General features: G+C 31.3%; 3 protein-coding genes and 2 non-coding genes across 6 annotated transcripts; all 5 read left to right on the top strand.

The window, feature by feature from the left end:
• The first annotated feature begins 576 nt into the window (after positions 1-576).
• On the top strand, positions 577-3,462 carry LOC127148780 (allene oxide synthase 3-like). Of its 2 annotated transcripts, XM_051083083.1 has the most exons (3): positions 577-1,822; positions 1,907-2,655; positions 3,239-3,462. In XM_051083083.1, the coding sequence occupies exons 1-2, from the start codon at positions 1,089-1,091 to the stop codon at positions 2,616-2,618; spliced, it is 1,446 nt and encodes a 481-aa protein (XP_050939040.1). In that variant the 5' UTR covers positions 577-1,088; the 3' UTR covers positions 2,619-2,655; positions 3,239-3,462. The 2 variants fall into 2 exon arrangements, with proteins under 2 accessions (XP_050939040.1, XP_050939044.1); XM_051083087.1 differs by having other exon boundaries at positions 905-1,822; positions 1,907-3,287.
• A 2,255-nt stretch (positions 3,463-5,717) lies between these two features.
• LOC103495194 (allene oxide synthase 3-like) lies at positions 5,718-7,585 on the top strand. The gene is made up of 2 exons (XM_008456662.3): positions 5,718-6,552; positions 6,644-7,585. Exons 1-2 carry the CDS (start codon positions 5,813-5,815, stop codon positions 7,341-7,343), a joined length of 1,440 nt encoding a protein of 479 aa, XP_008454884.1. The 5' UTR covers positions 5,718-5,812; the 3' UTR covers positions 7,344-7,585.
• Positions 7,586-8,869: 1,284 nt separating this feature from the next.
• Positions 8,870-8,943, top strand: TRNAI-AAU (transfer RNA isoleucine (anticodon AAU)). Its single transcript has one exon. It is a non-coding gene; the product is annotated as a tRNA-Ile (tRNA).
• Positions 8,944-9,014: 71 nt separating this feature from the next.
• Positions 9,015-9,087, top strand: TRNAR-UCU (transfer RNA arginine (anticodon UCU)). The gene has a single exon. It is a non-coding gene; the product is annotated as a tRNA-Arg (tRNA).
• Positions 9,088-18,442: 9,355 nt separating this feature from the next.
• On the top strand, positions 18,443-22,691 carry LOC103495193 (uncharacterized). The gene is made up of 10 exons (XM_008456661.3): positions 18,443-18,676; positions 18,840-18,905; positions 19,789-19,905; positions 20,065-20,463; positions 20,551-20,933; positions 21,012-21,111; positions 21,198-21,257; positions 21,339-21,425; positions 21,523-21,651; positions 21,757-22,691. Exons 1-10 carry the CDS (start codon positions 18,674-18,676, stop codon positions 22,072-22,074), a joined length of 1,662 nt encoding a protein of 553 aa, XP_008454883.1. The 5' UTR covers positions 18,443-18,673; the 3' UTR covers positions 22,075-22,691.
• The last annotated feature ends 241 nt before the right edge of the window (positions 22,692-22,932 follow it).

Raw genomic sequence — 22,932 nt, 5'->3', positions numbered from 1 at the left:
TTTGTGTAATATAAATTTTGTAAGTAAGATTTTCAAGATTTTATATAAGAATTGAGGAAATATAATATTTGCAAAAGAAAATTCAGGAAAGTTAGAGTTAGTTTACAATATGAAGAGATTGCATATAATTTGAAAAAAATTATGTGAATCTTGGTGTTAATCCTGGACAAAATAACGTAGAGATTCTATATATTCGGACTTTCTCGGTGAAATCTGAGACATATTTAACTCTGAAATTTCATAGATTTATGCTTTTTCAATGAAATTTTGGAGAAGATTTACATCGAGACTATATATATATATATATCCCAGATCTTGTCCACACAAATTGATATGTCTCAAAATTTGTTAAAGATTTGAAAAATTAAAAGTTCCAATCATCCCCATTCTTCGAAAAATTAATTAAAAAATATCTCCATTAAAATTAAAAATATGAAAAGATAAGTTAATCATTATTTTTGTTACCTCAACTGGTATGGAAGTAACAATTTATGAAATTGACACAACTATTATAGCCTAGAGATGATAATAAATCATCATATTATGAAGACAAACCCCAAGGCTCCAAACAACTCATTTACTTTTATTCTTTATTTTAAAAAACCGTAGTTGTTTTCACTTTCAATTTCTATATAAACCGCAAGCAAGATAATAAAGTGGCTTCAAATATGATAAAATGTTTTCATTTTGTTATTCTACATTTTACTGTATTTAAAAATATTATTATTGATTTTGTTGGTTTGAAATAATTTTTGTATAAATATTTGTAGTTACAAAGAATTCTCAGGAACAATCTTTTATTTATTTATTTATCTTTGAGGATGACTTAATTTTAAGAAATCAGCATATATAGAAAAGTATTGTAAATTAGAAAATGTGAAAAAATATTAAGGAAGATGTGTAGAGTAATGGATTGAATTTATGAAGGTGTGTATCTTTCCCATAACAGTAAATTTGAGTGTACTTTTCAAAAGTATTTTCTTAGATTACATTATTACATACCATTCATATTTTAAATAAAAGTGTCGAAGGAACATACAAATTTGTCTTCTCACCATTTGCTTTCATTTTGTACGATCACCACAACCATGGCTACTCCTTCTTCCTCCTCCCCTGAACTTCCTCTCAAACCAATTCCCGGTGGCTATGGCTTCCCCTTCCTCGGTCCCATCAAAGACCGTTACGATTACTTCTATTTCCAAGGTAGAGACGAATTCTTCCGTTCCCGGATTACCAAATACAACTCCACCGTCTTCCGCGCCAACATGCCACCGGGCCCCTTCATTTCCTCCGATTCCAGAGTCGTTGTCCTTCTCGATGCCCTCAGTTTTCCTATCCTCTTCGACACAGCCAAAGTCGAGAAACGCAACATTCTCGACGGAACTTACATGCCCTCCTTGTCCTTCACCGGCAACATTCGCACCTGTGCTTATTTGGACCCATCGGAAACAGAGCACTCTGTTCTCAAACGCCTCTTCCTCTCCTTTCTCGCTTCCCGCCATGACAGGTTCATCCCTCTGTTTCGAAGCTCCTTGTCTGAGATGTTTGTTAAGCTTGAAGATAAACTTTCCGAGAAAAAGAAGATCGCTGATTTCAACTCGATCAGCGATTCCATGTCGTTTGATTATGTTTTCCGTTTACTCTCCGATGGAACCCCTGATTCGAAATTAGCTGCTGAGGGACCTGGAATGTTCGATCTGTGGCTTGTGTTTCAACTCGCCCCATTGGCTTCCATTGGCCTTCCCAAAATTTTCTCTGTTTTTGAAGATCTCGTCATTCACACCATTCCCCTGCCTTTCTTCCCAGTCAAGAGTGGTTACAGGTAGAACGAGATTCAGAAACTTTTTTTTAGATCCTGAAATGTTTATGAATTTTTAAATTTCATTTGTTGAATTTGGTTTGACAGGAAGCTTTATGAAGCGTTTTACTCCTCTTCTGGCTCATTTCTAGACGAAGCAGAGAAACAGGGGATAGACAGGGAGAAAGCATGTCACAATTTAGTGTTTCTCGCTGGATTCAACGCATACGGGGGAATGAAAGTCCTTTTTCCCACTTTACTGAAATGGGTCGGCACCGCCGGCGAGGATCTCCACCGGAAACTCGCCGAGGAAGTCAGGACAACCGTGAAGGAAGAAGGGGGACTGACTTTCTCCGCCTTGGAGAAAATGAGTCTGCTGAAGTCCGTCGTGTACGAAGCACTCAGGATCGAACCGCCGGTGCCGTTCCAGTACGGGAAAGCGAAGGAGGATATCGTGATTCAGAGCCACGATTCTTCTTTCAAGATCAAAAAAGGGGAGACGATTTTTGGTTATCAGCCGTTTGCTACTAAAGATCCGAAGATTTTTAAGGATTCGGAGAAGTTCGTGGGCGATAGGTTCGTGGGAGAGGAAGGGGAGAAGCTTTTGAAGTATGTTTACTGGTCAAATGAGCGGGAGACAGTGGAGCCGACGGCGGAGAACAAGCAGTGTCCGGGGAAGAATCTGGTGGTGCTGATAGGTAGGATTATGGTGGTGGAATTCTTCCTTCGTTATGATACGTTCACCGTGGAGGTCGCAGATTTGCCGCTGGGTCCGGCAGTGAAGTTCAAGTCCTTAACCAGAGCAACCGATATGGTTTAAAAGCTAATGACTAAATTAGTTTTTAATCATTTTACAGGTATTTTTATATTATGTTTTTTCATATTTCAAAATTTCAAAATTGTTTCTTTTAATGTCATACCAATTGGTGCAGCAACTTTTATTCATTTCTTAAATTATTTCCAAAAGTGTTACATGCCACTAAATTACCTTCGCTCGATTATATTATTTAGAAGAAGAAAAAAAAAAACTGAGATATTTTCTTAAATAATACATATATTTTATAAACATCTCGGTATCGAGAAATATTGTAAGGATATTTGATGACAACTGAGATAGAATAGGTCTTTAATTTTTGTATATATAAAATGTCAGTGAAAACAAGTTTTAAAAGAAGAATGAGATGGGATTATTTTACTAAATAAACGACAAAAGTGAAGATATTGTTTTAGTTTATAGTATGAATATTGAAGGTATCTATTATTTTTATTTAGTTTATTTATGCGTGTATACCATAATGTTAGAACTACAAAACTATATATAACATATCTGCGATTTTCTAAAAGCTTGGTAATTGTATTTTTTGGTGCAAATATAAGGAATGGTTTGATGGTATTTTTTTAAAGTTCAAATATGTATAAGGGTTCGTTATTGATTGCCAGAATAAGTGAAATTGGTTGATGCACGGAAGCTGTGGCGGACTTGCGCACACATGATTGAGTACTTGGGGTTATTAAAGTAATTTCGTTGTGATCCACGTGGTTTTATTTTAATTTGAGATCTCATTGTGTGTTGTAACCCACCGGTCATCTTATTTTATAGTTTGTTTGTTTTCTCAATTATGCTCCAAATTTTAAAATAAATAAATACCATCTTCTTCTTTTTACTATACAAAATATCAACTTCATAACTATAACCCTAAATTTTCCACTTTTATTAATTAAAAGTTAGGACTAATGCTTGTGTAAATTCAAAGCAATTCTTTTTTTTTCAATTTTAGTTTGGGATGTATACCTTTAGATGTGAGACTCTCTTTCACTCTCACTTCCACGTGCTTATACCTCCATTATGTTTGAAGAGAAAAATAGTTCAAATTAATTAAGGACACCCACACTTATTTGGTTTTGGGCCTGTAACTGGTAGGCCCAGCTTTTATTAAAGCCAACCCATGCTAATTATTAGAGTAAACCGTGGAAATAGCAAAATAAGTATTTTTCCTAAATTTTAAAGTATGATAAAGAATGATAATTTTTTGTATTTGGTAATAGAGTTATGAGACGTTGAATGCATCCGCGCAGTGACCCACCATTGCTCTGGAAAAATCAAAGTCATTGTATTTCATTTTGCCACCATAATTGGGGGCTTGTTCACACTTCTTCTCCCATCTCCCCTTTCAACCCTTCACCCATTCATCTTCATCTATATATATTTATGTCTATCTATATATATAATTAAAGTGGAGAAACTTTTTATCTTTCTATTGGTTTCATCTTTCTGTTCTATTATGATTTTACTTTTCTTTTCTTCTCGACATTTGATTAATCTTTCAAATAAAACAATATGTTTAGCTTTTTGGGTTTATTTAACTATTAGTTTATTCTTACATACTATTGTTGGTTTACCTAGAATGAGTAAAGTTCTAAAACATGATTGAGGTAGTTTCGCTTATAATTTGGTAAAGGGAAACTTTACTAAATAGTGAAATATTTACGGTCTATAGAATATTTCAAATTTGTCCTTCCATCTTTTTCTCGTCCCTGTGGTTTTTTAATTGTCTTCCTTGTTACTAATTGTCTTCCTCTATACTCTTTTTTTTAGCTGCGATTTCTTCCATTTTTTGTTTTTAGAATTGGATAACCAAATCTATTTTTTTTCTATAGTATTTCTTGTTTTTCTCTCCCTTTTAGATGGTCATGTCTTTATTTTTCTTTCTTTTTTTTTTCATTCACCCATCCCTGATGGTGTGTAAGAATATTGAAAAAATTGGTTATGCATATAAATTAAGATAACCAAAACTAAAATATTGTGTATAAAGAATATTCAAAAAAATTGTTTATACCAATTTTTGTGAAAAAAATCGATGACCAAATCTACGATTGTATCCAAATCTAAACAATCGTATACTAAAATTTTCAAATGTAAACGTTTATGTAACAAATTAGTCAAATCTAAACGATCGTGTACCAAATCGTGTTACCAAATATATTACGGGTTGACGGGACATTTTTTGTATTTTATACATTGGGTCTCTGAGTTTTTTTCATTTTCGAAATTATTTTATATAGTGTAAATACTGTCCCTTTTTTTATATTTTTGAAAAAAAACCCTTGGTAAAAGGATAAATTTTTTATTATTTAATATCACAGTTCTCAAACGTGATTGAAACTAACTCATTCTATGTTTCAGCTAATTAATGTCAATTATTTGCTTAGCACTTATAGCTATGTACGAGAAAATATATTTTTTTAAAATTGTATTTGATCTCCAACTAATTTTAAATAAAATATTTTACTTTTTATAAAAAATTGCTCTCCACCTAATATCGACCATACCTTAAATAAAAGATATTTTATAAAATTTAAATTTAAATTTTGAATCCAAATTTTAATGGCTTATTTACGACCTATTTGGATATTGACTTAAGAAAAAATGTTTTACACAAAAATCATTTTTGTGAAAATTATTTAAAATACGATTTAAAAAATAGTTTTGAGTGCAACACTCTAATTTTTTCAAAATAATTTATCTTTTAAATTAAACATTAGAAAATGTGACCTAAATACATCATTATTTCTCATTCATATCTCCTCTCTCTCTCTCTCTTTTTCCAATTTTAGTAACTTAACAAACCCTCGTATGTTTTCAGTTTTATTTGTGTAATTGTGTGCTTTCTTTTTAATGTTGGTATGAAATTAAGATTTAGATTTAATAATCTAAAATAAAAATTTAGAGTAAATAGGGTTAATTTTCAACCTTACATTACAAATTTTATTTTGATTTAAATTTTATGAAACAGGCACAGGGTAGTCGGGGTCGGGGATAGTTAATATTAATCTAAGTCAACTTCCAATGAAAGCATTTAGAATAAAATTAATACAAAGACAGAGGGATACGCACACATAACATTACATTAAACATATTCTTCCTAAACCTCAATCATTAAAATCCTATTCCTCTTCCAATCTCAAACATTTCCCTCCCTATCTTCCCCGTTCTTCATAAACTCTTTTTTAATAATGACCTCATCTTCTTCTCCAGAACACCCACACATTCCCCTGCCTCTCAAACCCATCCCCGGCACCAATGGCTTCCCCATCTTTGGACCCATCAAAGATCGCTACCATTACTTCTACATCCAAGGCAGAGAAACCTTCTTCCGATCTCGAATGGCTAAATACAATTCCACTGTCTTCCGTACCAACATGCCGCCAGGTCCCTTCATCTCTTCCAATTCCAAAGTAATCGTCCTTCTAGACGCCCTCAGTTTTCCGATCCTCTTTGACACCACTAAAGTCGAGAAACGCAACGTTCTCGATGGAACTTACATGCCCTCCCTTGCCTTCACCGGAGGAATTCGTACTTGTGCTTTCTTAGACCCATCTGAGACAGAGCACTCTGTTCTCAAACGCCATTTCCTCAATTTTCTTGCCTCTCGTCACCACCAATTCATTCCTCTCTTTCGAACCTCCATCTCCGAGATGTTTGATAAACTTGAAAAGGAATTAAAAAACAATAACGTCGCCAATTTTAATCCCGTCAGTGATTCAGCATCCTTTGATTTCATCTTTCGATTGCTTTCCGATCGCAGCCCCAATAAGAATTTCATCTCCGAGGGACCGGGTTTAGTCGACCGATGGCTTACTATGCAGCTCGCTCCATTAGCGACTCTCGGTTTGCCCAAAATTTTCAGCTGCTTTGAAGATCTCATCATCCATACTTTCCGTTTACCGTTCGCACTCGTTAAAAGCGCTTACAGGTAAATGAATGAAAACTGAAATCAACTTCTTTCTTAAGTTACTAAAAACTGTCTAGAATCAGAACACAAACTGATTAATGTTGTGATACAGGAAGCTTTACGAATCGTTTTACGAGTCGTCGGGTACATTTCTAGACGAAGCCGAGAAACAGGGAATAAACAGAGAGAAAGCATGTCATAATTTAGTGTTTCTAGCTGGATTCAACGCATACGCCGGAATGAAAGTGCTGTTTCCGATTCTGCTAAACTGGGTCGGATCTGCCGGCGAGGAACTTCATCGGAAACTAGTCAGCGAAATCAGAGCCGCCGTGAAGAAAGACGAGGGAGTAACATTCGGGGCTTTAGAGAAGATGAGTCTGCTGAAATCCGTGGTGTACGAGGTTCTGAGGATTGACCCGCCGGTGCCGTACCAATACGCAAGGGCGAAACAAGACATTGTGATTGAGAACCATGATTCTGCTTTCAAGATCAAGAAAGGGGAAATGATTTTTGGGTATCAGCCGATTGCGACGAAAGATCCGAAGGTGTTTGAGAATGCGGAGGAGTTTGTGGGCGATAGGTTCGTGGGAGAGAAAGGAGAGAAGCTTTTGAAGTATGTTTATTGGTCAAACGGCAGGGAGACGGAGGAGCCGACGGCGGAGAACAAGCAGTGTCCGGCGAGGGATCTGGTGGTGCTGATGTCGAGAGTAGTTTTGGTGGAACTTTTCCTCCGCTATGACACGTTCGCCGTCGAAGGAACTCGGTCGTCGTTGGGTTGGTCTGTTAAGGTTAAATCGTTGACTAAAGCCTAATCGGTATCAAGGGTTGCACCAGGTTCCTGTAAACTTGGCAGCACTGGATTTCTTGTACGGGTTGAAAAGAAATAAAGACTGAAATTCAATTTTTAGTCCTAAGTTGTGTACTAAATTTTAAATTATGAGCTTATTACCAATTTGTTGTTGATTCTTCTTTTCTTTTTCCTTTTTTAAAAGACACTCTATATTGGTGTTTTGGGAGGTGGAGGATATTAATTTATAATCCTTGCTTTTGATTATTTTAATTTTCCTAATACATAATTAAATGCCACGTTATCTCTTTTCATTTTTTTAAAGTGTAGTTATAAAAGTGGATTTTTAATTTGATAAGCTTAGGTGATTTATCTATTTAGTAGTATTTTAGTGACGAAGGAAAGTTGAGTCACATTTCTATCTAATTTTATTTCATCTCATGCAAACATTACTCCAAGATTCTCTAGGGTAAAAGACTTCTCTTTGCTCATTCGATATTGAGTCTTAATTACACCGAGATGGCCCGAAATTAATAAATCGCAAAGAATATATAAATTGCAAGGACATGTATGAAATTTATGAAAAAACGATTACACGTCATAATTTTTTCTTATTTCGTTACATGGACCGTAAATATTTATAGGTTTTGTTACATTTACGTGAATTAAACTAAATTAAATGCATACAAGTATGTTATGTTTTCAAGTATAAATAATAATAATAATAATAATAATAATAATAATAATAATAATAATAATAAAATATTATTAATAACCTATTTCTAACATTTTATTATATTTATAAATATTTTGGAAAGAATTTCTTTATCGAAAGCAATTAATTCAAACAAAATGCAATTAAATTTTAAGAACCGGTTACTATCAAAGTGGAAGATGTAATTGATGAAATTGGCTTTTAAGTTGAAAAGTTGATTAAGAAAAAAACTTGTACAATTTGAGAACAGCATTTTTGATTTATTTCGAAAAACAATTCATTTGTCCATCCGATCCATTGCTTAAATTGGATGGGACTAGTATAGTAAAAGAAAAGAAGATTAAAAGAACGGGCTCAAAGGAGAACCAAGTCTGGTTAACCTTCAACTAAGGTTGAGCCCTAAAAGAGATCTAAAAGTTTAGAAGCCCAAAATAGGCTAGATTGAGGAGGGATTGAATCCACAAACACCTCGTAAGAATATTAGAATGGTCTGCCTACGCTTGAGAATGCCAACAACCACTGTGAAAAAGCTCATACATCTTCCAATCTTAGATTAGGTTTTTCTCAACTTGCAAATGAGCTATTTTTCTCTATAATACATATTCAACTCCTCGGTAGATCGAGTACATTTAATTTGATCAAATTTTGATATATTTACAATTTTTTTAAAATATTATTATATACTTAATTATTCTAAATATAGTTGCTATATTTGGAGCTATCCTTAACATTAAAAAATAGTTTGATGTTGAAATATTTTACCGAAATCGAAATTGATTTATGTTGGGGCAAAATATTAAGTAATGAGTCAGTATATATCAATTCATTTGTCAAGAGGCCTATTAGCTCAGTTGGTTAGAGCGTCGTGCTAATAACGCGAAGGTCGCAGGTTCGAAACCTGCATGGGCCATTTTTTCTATTTTCTCTTTGTCCCGTTTATTAAGCTTGCTACTAATTCTTTGTGAAGTATCAACATCTGAAGCGCTCGTGGCCTAATGGATAAGGCGCCTGACTTCTAATCAGGCGATTGTGGGTTCGAGTCCCACCGGGCGTGTTCCCTTTTTTTTAAGTTTTTTTTTATTAATATTTATAATCAATATTCTTACTCTCCTCTAAATTTATTCCATGAAAATATAATTTTATTTGTTCAAAATACATTGAAGTTTTCTTTTAAAGAAATCGATGTATATAAGTAAGCAACAAACACAATTCTGTTGTATCATTGTATCGACTAAGTGAATGATTGAGATGATAAATTTGAAGAATTGGAAACTTGCACATTACGTTACATAGTCACCGTATCTTTTTAGGGAAAAAATGTATATTACAATAAAAAAAATAAAGAAAAACATAGTTTGATCTTTTGATTTCATTCTAGTTTAATCAAATTCACTACAAATATATTTACTATTACTTTTTAGTTATATAACCAAAATAGACGTTATAATTAAACTAATTATTTTATTTTTGTTTATAAGTATCTATATAAATCTTAAAATTTTAGAAATAAAAATAACTAGATTTTATAATATTAAAAATTCACTTTGATCATTGTCCTTGGGGTGATCTCGTAGTTCCTACGGGGTGGAGACGATGGGGTCGGTCCATGGATTTTCCTTCCTTTTGCCGCATTTCGCTCAAAGGGTTGAAGGGAGATAGTGCATCAAGCTGTTCGCAAGGGCCAACTTGATCCTCTTCCCCAGGGATCCCAGATGAGGGAACACTAAGAGAGCCGCCGACTCCAACTACCGTCCATGTACGATCCATACTAGATCTGACCAACTGCCCATCCTACCTCCTCTACGTTCTTGACAGCCCATCTTTGTCTCAGTAGAGTCTTTCAGTGGCATGTTTCGGTCCTCTTCCCCATTACTTAGAAAAAGTGAGCCACCGGTTCAGGTACAAGATACTATCATTACCGCCTGGACAATTAGACATCCAACCCGTAATCGCAACGACCCAATTGCAAGAGCGGAGCTCTACCAACTGAGCTCATTTAATTTTTGTCTAACCATTTAAAAGAAATGAGAATTTAATAAAACTCATATCAAACATGTCAAGTGACGATCAAATCACTAAGAAATAATATTCAATATCCAATTTGAAAAGTCATAAGAATATCTTTTAGGGTGTAAGAATCGCAAAAATAAATAAAATTATCAAATTCAACGATATATCAAATTACATAGTGATCATTCTTATTACATATGAAAATAAGACGAAAAGAAAAAGATCTAACCAACTTATCACATTTCTAATTTATACTAGTAAACCTTTCATCTTAGTGAAATTTAATAACAAATATCCATATGTTTTTTTTTTCTTTTTGATAAATTGAAGTTTTTGCTTCTGGATGTATGATAATGTCATCGTTTTAAGTGATCCAAACACTGACTATATAAATAATAAAAAAAAAAAGAAAATTAAAACTTCAACCTTTGACCAAAATCAGGACCTTCTTGATACAACAACCCATTAAAATAGTTCATACTCACAAACTTTTACACTGAAACCAAAATTCAACTACAGACAAAAACATATACAAATAGCAATGATTCTTAACTCTTTTTTTTCTTTTTTGTGAAGATTCTTTCTTTTAAAATTGATGTTATTTAAAAATAATTGAGCAGTGGTCTACGTCCACCACTTAGATAATGTTTTGTTTTGTTTTATTATATTTTTATCATCGACTCTTAGAAAACAAGGATGTTTGGTCGGTGAGTTTTTTAAGATACGTGTTTTAGTCTTCAAAATTCTTAAGATAAATGTGTTTTAAATTTTTATGAGATTTTAAATTAAAGAAATAAAGGGTAAAAAAAATATTCCCTCTTCTTATGTAAATAACGTATTTCCGATTCAATTATCTAACTAAAAATGGAAAATTAAACATAGATTTAAAAAAGAATAGGCGGTTTAAATTAATTAGGATTTCAGGGTTTATTCTTATTTGATATTTTCCATATTAGTACTTTTGGTTTTATGTTTATTTTCCAATTCCATGGTTGAATATGAATTTGTTGGGTATATTTATTACGGGGTAATTGGTTGTATGTAAGTGTGAGCTAATTAATCCATACAGTTTAACTATTCAGTATTATAGAAGAATAGCATGAGGTTTAGTAAAGCATAGACTCTCTGGCCTAAACAATAATAAAATAATAAATGGAGGGAGCCCTCTGTTTAATTTTATCCTTTCCTCTCTTCTTAATTTAACCATTCAAATTAATTGATATTGAATTAAAAGTTAATTATATTATATATGATATGATTTGTCTCTATAAAAAATCTATCGAATTCGAGGATATTACAAAATTAATGTTAAATAGTTTTTTTTTTTAAGTTTCTTAAACAATAATTCATGAATTTTAAAAAACAAATGATCATATCATGCAAACAAGAATATCACCTGATCCTTAGTAATCTCTTCGCAAAATATATGAAGCAAATGCATGTCCTTTGATTTGATTTAAAATATAACCAGAGCCTTTATTTAAGTGTAAATATTACAATTACCGAGCGTCGAAAGAAGATCAATGGGTGCTTTCAACCGATAAGTTTACCAATTTAATAGATATTAACTATTATATTATAAAAAAGCATCTTAGTTTAAATTAATGAAAAGTTAAGCTTTGTTTTACCTAACTCTCACCTTACTCTAATTTTTCCAATGACTTACTGTTCAGTCGGATAAAAAAATTCAAGTGTGTGTATGTTTCTTGGGAAGATAATTTCTTCTTCTCCTTCCTCCCTTTTACAATTTTGTTTCATAAATATCCACGATCATTGTTAAGTTCTTCAGAAGCATATGTAAGCCAATCTTCTTCTTTAAAAATCATTTTGAAAAGTTAAAAAAGTATATATTTATTCATTTGTTTTTACAAATATAGTTCTTAATTACGAAAAGATGTTATCTTTTTAATATATCCTATCAAATCAACAAAGTGTAATGGGGATGTTTTGTTTTAAGTAAGGATTCTATCGAACAAAAACAAAAACGTACCTCAATGCTTATTTTGGGGGAAAGAAGAGAACAAAAAAAAGAAAGAAAAAAAAAGAAAGAGAAAACAATTTTCAAGTATGTCTGTCAGTTTCTTGGGTGAAATAAACAAATAATGGTGGTTGACTTTTTGGTATCCAATAAAAAAGCTAGCATTTGTTTTGTTAAAACTAAGAATTATAAAATAGTTTCAATATCAACCATTTGTTTTATTTGCTTTGCCCAACCCATATATTAAATAAAGATTTGTGTTGATACCATTTCTTTTCCGCTTATCCGTTGGAATATAAAAATGAGAGCTTACCAATACAATATATCATACATGCTTTTAATCCTCTAATCAATAATGATTTAAGGGTGCACTTGATGTTACTTTCCAGAGATATGAGTGGTAATTATAAATAATTTTGAAGATATTTCTTAAATTAGACAACAATTAAAATTGAATCCAAATTAATTTATAAATATAACATATCACACTTCTATCAATAATCAATATCGACGACGACTGTCATATATCATTGTTGATAGGTACTAATAGATGTAATTTTTAAATAATTTTATCATTTTTAATTAGTTTTAATTTCGATATTTAAAATTAAATTTTATTTTATATGTCCATCTTCTTTCTCACTTAAGAAAAAACTATATTCTAACAACAATTAGAATTATGAAAAACAATTAAAATTCACGTCTATTTTTATTATTATACAATTTAGTATTTATCTACCAAACAATTTAACATAATGTTTTTAGATTTCATGTGAAAGTTACAAAATATTAATTTACCACAATTTTCAATTTGTTTATTTAGAACTACAATTGAATTGTTATGGAAATTAATTTTTAGAACTACGATATCATAAAACAAGCCAAGCTTTAGTTTATATATTTTAAAATTTGTTATCAAAAAGATCTTAGTCTTTAAACTTTGATAACTAATAATTTAGTCATTATATTTGTGAAAATTAACCGTCGAAAAATGAGAATTTCTTTCTAGTGACAAATGTATGAAAATATTTTATTATTATTATTTTATGTTGGACTAATTTTTCTAATTATTATTTTCTTAACTCTAAAATTTGCATTGTGTGGTTTCAAACCCTAGTGTGTTTCATGAATTATTTAATATGCCAACAAAACTTTAATAACCATCATATTATTGTTGTCCTATTAACTACTTATATGGACTGTATGCTGTAAATTTAGATTAATTTTATGCTACAATTTTAGATTATAGACTTAATTTAGTAGTAAATGACATACAATAAAGTTGTAAATTGGATCATTTATTTTCTAATTATGACATACAATAAAGTTCGTAAATTGGATCATTCATTTTCTAATTATTGTATTGAGGAACAGTATAATTGTAAACACAGCTTTGTCAATAGAGAATAAATTTATATTTTAATCATTGAAATACACACAATTAATTAAGCGTTGGAGTATCTTTTCCAAAATGAAATTATTAAATCAAATTCATCTTTTGTGTGTGTGTGTGTATATATATATATATATATATATATATATATATATATATATATATATTGGTAATGATCTTTGATTTTTGTTCCACAGTCCTCAGTGGTGTTTTGAATTTCTATCGAAATGCAATATTTTCACATAAATTTTAATTTCATTCATGTCAATCTATTATATTTATTAAGACTTCAATATTATTATCACTACTTTCTTTTGTAGATATTAACATTTTTTTTTAAATAACAAAGGAGAGTATAGACATTCAAACCTCAATTCATATGTAAATTATGTTGACGAGTATAACCTTATTTTGGATTTGTTTATTTTATGCTATTAGACCACATACATATATATCTATATATATAGCCACAGACTCCAACAAAATCCTGTGAATCTGTCTGAGTTTCCCTACAAATTGAACGAATCCCAATTCTTGAAAGGGTCAAACTAAAACTCTCTCGGCAACTTTTGTTTTCTTTTCGCGAAAAAGGAAAGCAACGAGAAAGGAAAAATATTTTGTATTTCTCTTTTCCACTAACTCTCCCTACCTTTTCAGGTTAAAAAACAATATTGACATCTCAACTTTTATTTATCAACTTTCCTAAACATAATTTCATTTTAATACTTTTCCTTTTAACAACTAAATCTTTGTTGCATAATCTTATCCATATTTCTTTCCAATGATCCAGTGTCAATTTTTATTATGTAATGAGTTGATTTTTATAATTTATAAACATGTTTGATTTTCAATCATTTTAAATTATATAAATAATATTTACGTTAGAAACCAAATCATTATCCAAATAATTTTTAGAGTGTTCTTTTAATTTCCATATCAATACTCTATTTTGTATCCATTATAAATTCTGTTTTATAAATTTAATGTTTTTGATAATACTAGATTTCACATTTAATGTAAATGATATTGTGATGTAATGATTATAGTAAATGGGAGTAGTACATTTGAACTAACGTTTATGTCTCTTTTTCTCATTGAGAAAACATTTATTCTATTGATTGTAATTTTGTTTAGAAAGAAGTAAGGTCTGATATCATTGTTCCCTTATTTCTATTTCTTAAGAACCGCTTTCAAAATTGTGTAGATGTTTTAAAAAACAAATACATTTCTTTTTGTAACCATTTTAGTTTTAGTTTTTGAACATTGATCATATAGGTAATGCTTTCATCTTTTAACTTTTTTTTTTAATTATTATTTACATTATGCCAATAGTTGAAATTAAAAACCAAGCCAAAATTAAAAACTAAAAAGAAAATAACTTTTAAACAAAAATTATTTTACTCTCGAAATGTCTAAAATTTCAACCATTATATTGATCAAATATGCAAATTAGTGTAAGAAATAAATACAAAATATACTTGATTTTAGAAAGCTAAAAACAAAAACTAATTGTGTTACCAAGAGGTGCATAATTTTTCTTCTAGATTTTTTCCAAAACATAAATAAAATAATTGTTTTATCATTACCGTAAGATGCACACTAAATATATTTCATAAATATAACACAAATTTAATAGGTTCTTTCGAACTATAACAAAGTGAATTTCAAAATAAAGAAATTTTTTAGATTTTATCTTGTTAAAATTTGAAATTTTGTTATATTTTGTGAATAGTTTATCAATTTTATCATTTTCTACAAATTTCCTTTTCATAACACCCAATTTAAATAACTAATTTTAAAGTGAAATTTGTAACTTTTAATTTAAAAGTTCAGACAATATAAAAAATTATGAAATAAAGTTTCCAAACATGTTTCTTCTTTGCCAAGTGGTGATGTAATGTTTGATATTTTAAGGTTAAATGTTTGATTTATTCGTTTAGAAAATAAAATGTGAATGTGCTTCTTCATTCTTTCTTATTTAATAAAAACAAATAAAAAGAGACATTAAAATATTTAAAACATATGATAATTTTATTTTAGTAAGATAAACATTGATAGACTTCTATTACGATATATTAATATGACCCATAGAAATATATGAATGTCTATTAATGTCTATGATCGATAGAATATGAAATTTTGTTATATTTTGTTTAATTTATCATTTTTTATCCCAGTTATTTATTTTAGTTTATTAAAACCAAATAAATCGGAGGAGAAGGGGAAAAAAGAAAAAAAAAACCATCACCAACAAATCCTTCTATACTAATACCATCCTTCCTTCCTATTATGTTTTATTTTTTAAAAGGAAAGAATAGAGATATTTTTTAGTATTCCTATAATAATAATAATAAATTTACAGCTATTTTATATATATATATATATATATATATATATATATATTTGATGTCAATCATGTTCTGTGTTTTACTTTCAACTTATCTTTCAGAACTTTTAGGGTATGTTTGGGGTGGGGTTTTAGGAGGAAAAGGATTAGGAAATTGGGTCAAACCGTGTTTGGCCCAAAGATTATGATAAAAGGGAATTAAGGTTATCCTACTACCTAAATAACACTATCTTATCCTATTTTTACTTTCTTACAACCCTACATTACCCTACCCAAACAATCAAATCAAAAATTTATTATTGTTTTTTAAATTACTATAATCATAACTCTTCTCCCAAACACATATTACCATAACACTACTATCATAATCCCTCCTCCAAACACATATTATCATAACACTACATTTCATATTTTTTCTCCCAAACACATATTATCATAACACTACATTTCATATTTTTTCTCCCAAACACATATTATCATAACACTACCAATAATAATCTATTCCCCAAACACATATTATCATAACACTAGGATTATCGTAATCCTAGGATTATTATAATCCTTTTCCTCCATAACTCTTTCCTTCCCCCAAACACACCATAATGGTTTCCTTTTTTTATTTTTCGAATGTGCAGTCCCCTGTTTAGGCTTTTCAATCCTAATTGCAAATACACACTTTCAAAATATTATACCATCCAGTTAAAAATATTTTAAATTGGAATGATTATAGGTTAAGAAAGCTTTGAGTCTAAAATGGAAATATTTGACTAAAATCTAATAATAACGATGTGAAAAATTAGGGTAATTTGAATGGAAAACAGAGTTGTTAGAAACACAAAGTTATCAAATAAAGGAAAAAGAAAAGCAGGTAGCTGAATAGTGAATCTAGGTCCATTTTTGCTTTTGTATTTTACATTACTAACAAAAAATTGATTATATATATGCACACAACATTTTGAATTAATGATTTGTCCAACTCATCTTGCTCTTTCTTTTTTATCCTGTCATTTTGCTGCTTGTGAGATTTTCCTTTCAACTTCATCCAAAAATATGAAAGAAAAAAAAAAGAAAAAAGAAAAAAAAAACCCCACCAACTATTTTTCTTCTTTTAATGCAAATATGCAAAAACCATCAAAGGCAATGTGCCTTTCTAAGACAAGGGACCATTCACACATATAACAAAACCCTTTATACCTTTTATGTATTTTGTACTATTTTTTGATCTCTTATGCTTCTTCCCTACCCTTTTTTGTTTTCCCATTTCATATTAATATTATTGTTCATATTTGTTACCCTTTACATTTAGGTGATCAAAATAACAATATTTTCAAACAAATATAAATCCTCGTAACTTATAACTTATTGTTTTTGTCGCCACCTATAAACTTTCGTAAAAACAATCATTTAATTAATGTATTATTAAATTTGTAATAATTTGATTTATAGCTTTTGAAAATGAAATTTATAAATCACATTTATCCACAAGTTTTATGTTGTGTTATCTATATTTTCTATTTTCTTACTAGTGTTTTTTTATATCAAACAAAAATTTGGAAACTAAAAGAAAAAGATAGTTTTGATTTTTTTTTTTTAAAAAAAGACAAAATCATTGAAAAAACTAAGAGAAAACAAACATAGTCTATTAATAAAAATACAAAAATGAATTGATTAACTAATAGAGCCCTTGGTTGATATCTTGACTTTTCTTTTCCAGATGCATGAGAGATCAGACTTCCACCTCATAGAGAGGAAGAAAATGCCATTTATCTTTCTAAACTCATATTTTTTAATACAATCTAGGAACAATTAAATTATGCCTCACAACAATTCATTCCTGATTGTAATATAATTCAATGATTAAACTATTACTTTCATAAAAGTCTATAGATCAAATTTGTCTTAAACATTCGAGTTTGAGTTTTGCATCATTACAAAGATATCATATCAACATAAGAAAAAAAATTGTCTTGCATGTGACCCTTAACATTTCAAAAAGCACAAACTCAATAGCAAGTTGGACAAAAAATAGGAGCTAACAATGCACTGGAACAACTAATTTCCCTGGTTTAACTTATTTTTACTTCTATAACAATTTTAAAATATTTAGTAAAAATTCAAACCTACGACCTTTCAAAGAATATGAGTAACTTATATTTATCTTGTGCATTCTTCTTGCCATTCAAACGGTACAAAATACTAAAATATTTTAAAAGAAAAAAAACAAAATTTTATACATAAATTGTGATTAAACAATTGAGTGAGATGCACAAAGTAATGTTCTCCATGCACTCGTACGTATTTTTTAAAGAATATGTCTTAGAGATATAATATGTGTATCCCACTCAACTGTTCATTATCAAATTAACACACCCTGGATTTTCAAAAGAGATGCAGGGAAGTATAACCTAAGGTTTTCTTTTAATATATTTTTTTGATTTGAATTATAGAAATGAAGGAAACCCATTTGATAGACTAATGTCCTACGCGGAGTATGTCTCCAGCACAGTGCATTTCTGGTTCTTTGCCAACAGTGTTTATTCTCTTGCATTAATTTTCTTTGTATTCTTTCTTCTATGAATTTTTCCCCCTACTCTGTTTTGGCGTTTGTCCATATCTGCAGCCACTGTCCTGCATTTAATACTGTTTCACTGCTTGTTTTTGACATTGATTCAGTACCCATTTTTGTCTTCGTAATCACTCCTTAAAAAAAACAACTACTTTTTTTCGCAAAACCCCATCATCCCATTTCCCATTCACCTTCTTCTTCATATTTCTCTGTTCTGTTCCAAAATTTTCTTTTTAGAGTGCTTTAGTTCAAGAGAAATGAGAACCGAAAAACCCATCTACTAATTTTCTTCTCCTGAAATCTTCTTTTTGATGTTCATCTGAAAAAGTTTTCTTGTCGACAAGAAATGGTGAGAGCATTCGATGTTTCTGTGAAATGATTCGAATATCATGTTTGTTCTGTATGTTTTGTCTGCTATGGTTGACTTTTAGTAGGATGTTATGGAGTTTCTATAGTAATGATTTTTGCTGTTCTAGGGGGAGGTGTTTTATGGATTTTTGTTTTGGTTTTAGGAAATGGTGAAGGGCAATAAGCAGCAAATTTCTGATGGGGACGTTCAGATTTCCTTGAAGCAGGAGGTATGGTGAAAACATCTGTGTAGATATTATATTAAGTTCGTAAAGTTTGTAATGAGTTTGTTTTTGTACAACTTCCATTGAGTTCAATGAGAAAACAGGCATTAAAATCACCAAGCGTTTCGCGGGGTTTCCGGGTTGGGGATTATTTTGGTGCAGTGTTCTTAAAGGAAACCAGTCTTGTTGTAACACTTTTTTGATCTCAAATACTAAATCCACGATTGTACTGACTTTCAAATGTTTAAATAGGTGTCGTGTTTGTATCAACTTTTCAAATGTTTAAATGTCATGTTTGTAGTGACTTTTTAAATGTTCAAGTAAATGTCGGTAACTAAAAACAGAATTTTGATGAACCAGTGAAAAATCAATCTAAATGGGCCATAAATTCCAAGGGCCTTTTTGAAATGGTTTTAAGCATTTATAAGTTTGTGGGAGTACTTTTTGATATGTAATGTCACCTAGGAATATGAAATCTTTGAGAAGTATTGTTGCGAATCGTGATATATAAACTGAACCCTTTCTCAATCGAACCTCTACATCAAATAAGGGTTACTTTTTTATATTCCTATAGTTTTTTACTGTTTTCCAAAAAAAAACTCAATTATATTTAATCTCTTTTGATAAAAACTACTAAAATACTCTTGGAAAGCTATTTTGAACCAGATGACTCTAATCTTTTCTAACTTGACTTATTTTTTAAATTGGACTTGAGAATGTATATAAAAAACGCTCTAATCTTTTTTTTTTTTGATCTGATACTAAAATCTATGAAATCTTTGAAAGTTATGTAACCAATTAAGTTGGTGAGTTCTAGGACGGATCGAGCTCGTTTGTGATATTCTTGGACGTTCTCCTTAGCATACTGTGTGCTTTCTTTTTTCTACAGATTCTACAGCTTGAAGAACAATTACAAAGCCAGTTCGCCACTCGCCATGCCTTGGAGAAAGCAATCAATTTTCAGCCTCTATCGCTTTACTCCGCTACCGAAGACGCGATACCAGAGGTAAGTTCATGGCTAAACTTTCCATACATGTAATTTTATCTGGTTGTATTGGTATGTGAATATCCTTAAGAATGCGATATTCTTGGGGAATCCATCCTTGTTGTTTCGTCAAATTCTTGAGATGAAATGTCCAGTCTTATTAGTTCTCATCAATGTCAGGCTGAGATGGAACTGATTAAACAGATAGCGGTCTTGGAGTTAGAAGTCGTTTATTTGGAAAAATATCTTCTGTCTCTATACCGTCGAACTTTCAACCAACAAGTATCCTCTTTTTCTACCATGGATGATAGGCTTGAATCATATATTGAGCCTAATAACGTGATAGAAGGAGAACATTCCTGTATTCATTCCGACCATATCGTGTCACCAGAAACTTTATTTGATAATCAATCAAAAGGAAGAAACGTAGTTGAGGAACCAGAGAAGCTGTCACACTTGCATCGCAGCAATTCATCTCTGTCGCAGAGATCGCTCGGTTCATCTAGAAACTACTCTCTGTCAAAGTATATGGCTAAAGCAGTAGATTCATACCATTCCTTTCCATTATCAATGCTGGAGGTAACTTGATGTTGATACATCTTGGACAAGGTAGAACTTAAAATATGCATCTCTTTCTTATTTGGAAATCTCACATTGTGTTTTCAGCAATCTCGAATTGATGTTCCGAGTTCTACGAGCCTTGGGGAGCATCTCGGTGCCTGTTTATCCATTCGAGTTGACGAGTCGCCTAACTGGCTTTCCGAGGAGATGATCAAGTCCATCTCTGCAATATATCGTGAACTTGCCGAACCTCCTTTGATGAATCACAACAACCCTTCTCCAATCTCACCTTTGTCATCCATGTATGAACTTTCTTCACAAGACTTTGGTAGTATGAGGAATTATGAGAAGTCACTCAACTCGCATTTTGAGAACCCTTTTCACATTGAAGAGTTTATTGCACCATATGACACAATGCTGAAAGTGCAATGGATTTCGAGAGAGAGAAAAAAGGACTCAGATATCAACCACATGCTACAAGGTTTCAGGTGACTCCTCATTAAAAGAAACTATCTGCTTCTTATACCTTGACTTTCATATATTTCATTTGTTTATGCTGTTAGCAGATCACTTATTTTTCGGCTTAAAGAAGTCAAACTCAAAGTGATGAAACACGACGAAAAGCTCGCGTTTTGGATTAATGTACACAACACACTTGTAATGCATGTAAGTTCTAAACTTAGCAACACTGTTTTTCCTTTGATAACATCATAAAGCCTACAAGTTAATGTTTGTTATTCTTTGTTCCATAGGCTTATTTGCAATATGGGATCCCCAAACATTGTTTGAAGAGAATATCTTTGATACTCAAGGTGAGGATAGCTTTTATTTCTTCAATAAACAAAAATAAAATTCTACAATTTTTTCTTTCATTTATCTGTTGTGCTTTCCAGGCTGCATACAATATTGGGGGCCACATAATAAGTGTAGATAAGATACAAAGCTCAATTCTCGGGTGTCGTTTGCCTCGTTCAGGACAGGTCGGTATCATCTCAAAATTATGTTTATGTCCTCAAAATTTGTGTTACTAGTATATATCAATTCATTCGATGTTTGACTCATATGTTACTTGACCAGTGGTTGCACCTGTTCCTCTCGTCGAAAACAAAATTTAAGGTCAACGATGTACAAAAGTCCTTTCCAATCAACCATCCTGAACCTCGGTTATACTTTGCTCTATGTTGTGGGAATCTTTCTGATCCGGCGGTATGATACCATCTGATAATGCTATGAAATGTGCTAAAACATTTTAGTATTAAAGTATAGCCAAACAAACCTGATTTTGAACTCGCTACTTGGCGCTTTATGCAGGTACGTCTCTATACGGCAAAGAGGGTGAATGAGCAGCTGGAGGTTGCAAAAGACGAGTACATCCTTTCAAATTTGAGGGTACACAAAGGGCAGAGAATTCTACTCCCAAAGATCGTGGAGTCTTTTGCTAAGGATTCTGGCCTATGCCTGGAAGATTTGGAGAACACTGTGGAATGTCTAAGGTCCAACAGGCGGATAAACGACATTCAGCAGCGGCAACGGAAGAAGTTCTGGAAGAGTATTGGATGGATACCTCATAACTTCACCTTCAGCTTTCTGCTGCCCAACGAATTGTCATGCCAATCCTTGTCTCGATAGTTTCATCGCCAATTTAGTTTGTTTTTCCTCAACGGTATCAAATTGGATAGTGGGAATCCGAAGTATTCTCTTCGGGAGAGATTCGATCGTGGAGCTACTACATGAACGAATCGTTTGGCGTTCAAGGATGCCAAGGTTTGAGGGGTACAACCCATTTTTATGTACTATGATTTGATTGCAGCTTGGAATGACAGATGAATCATGACCAAAGCCTTTGAGTTTTGTTAAAGAAAAGGAAGGGCCTACCAAGAAAAGGCTCATGATGTTGAATTCAAAGGAAAGGAAATGGTGGCATTTGGACAAAAAAGTTGAGCTATTTGGTTGGTCAAAATAGGAGTAGCAGGTTATGATTCAACTGTCATCCTGAGATGTCTTGTCTGTTATCTATTGTTTGTTGATGTAATGTATCAAAATACTGCAAGCTTCTGAGACATCCTTTGATTTTGACAGTCTGCTCTAAGGAAGTTTGCCAAATGGTTGTTTCCCATCTGTGACAATTGAGGATGGATTTCCCTTTACCCCTAATATTAAACTATTAGATTTAACAAATGACATCGTGTATATCTTTTTATCAACTATTACACTTTGAAATCATTTTTTTCGTGTTTTAATGTCAATTGAAAAGCTATTTTATAGTTGATATAGTATTTTCATTTGAGGTAATTTTCATAATTCATAATTTGAATTTAAAATGTCGTGTAAACTTTTCAAAATGTGCATTTAATTACAGTGATAAATAATATGTTCAAATCTTTAAAATGGGGGAGGGAGCCAAAGAAATTAGAGTAATCGGTCTTCATCTCTAAATAAGAAGATTTTTTTTTTTTTTTGTACATTTGAGCTTTAGCTCACTTAATC

The sequence above is a fragment of the Cucumis melo genome, chromosome 1, assembly GCF_025177605.1.
Source record: "Cucumis melo cultivar AY chromosome 1, USDA_Cmelo_AY_1.0, whole genome shotgun sequence".
Taxonomy (NCBI): domain Eukaryota; kingdom Viridiplantae; phylum Streptophyta; class Magnoliopsida; order Cucurbitales; family Cucurbitaceae; genus Cucumis; species Cucumis melo.
This window is presented reverse-complemented; position numbering and strand designations above follow the sequence as displayed.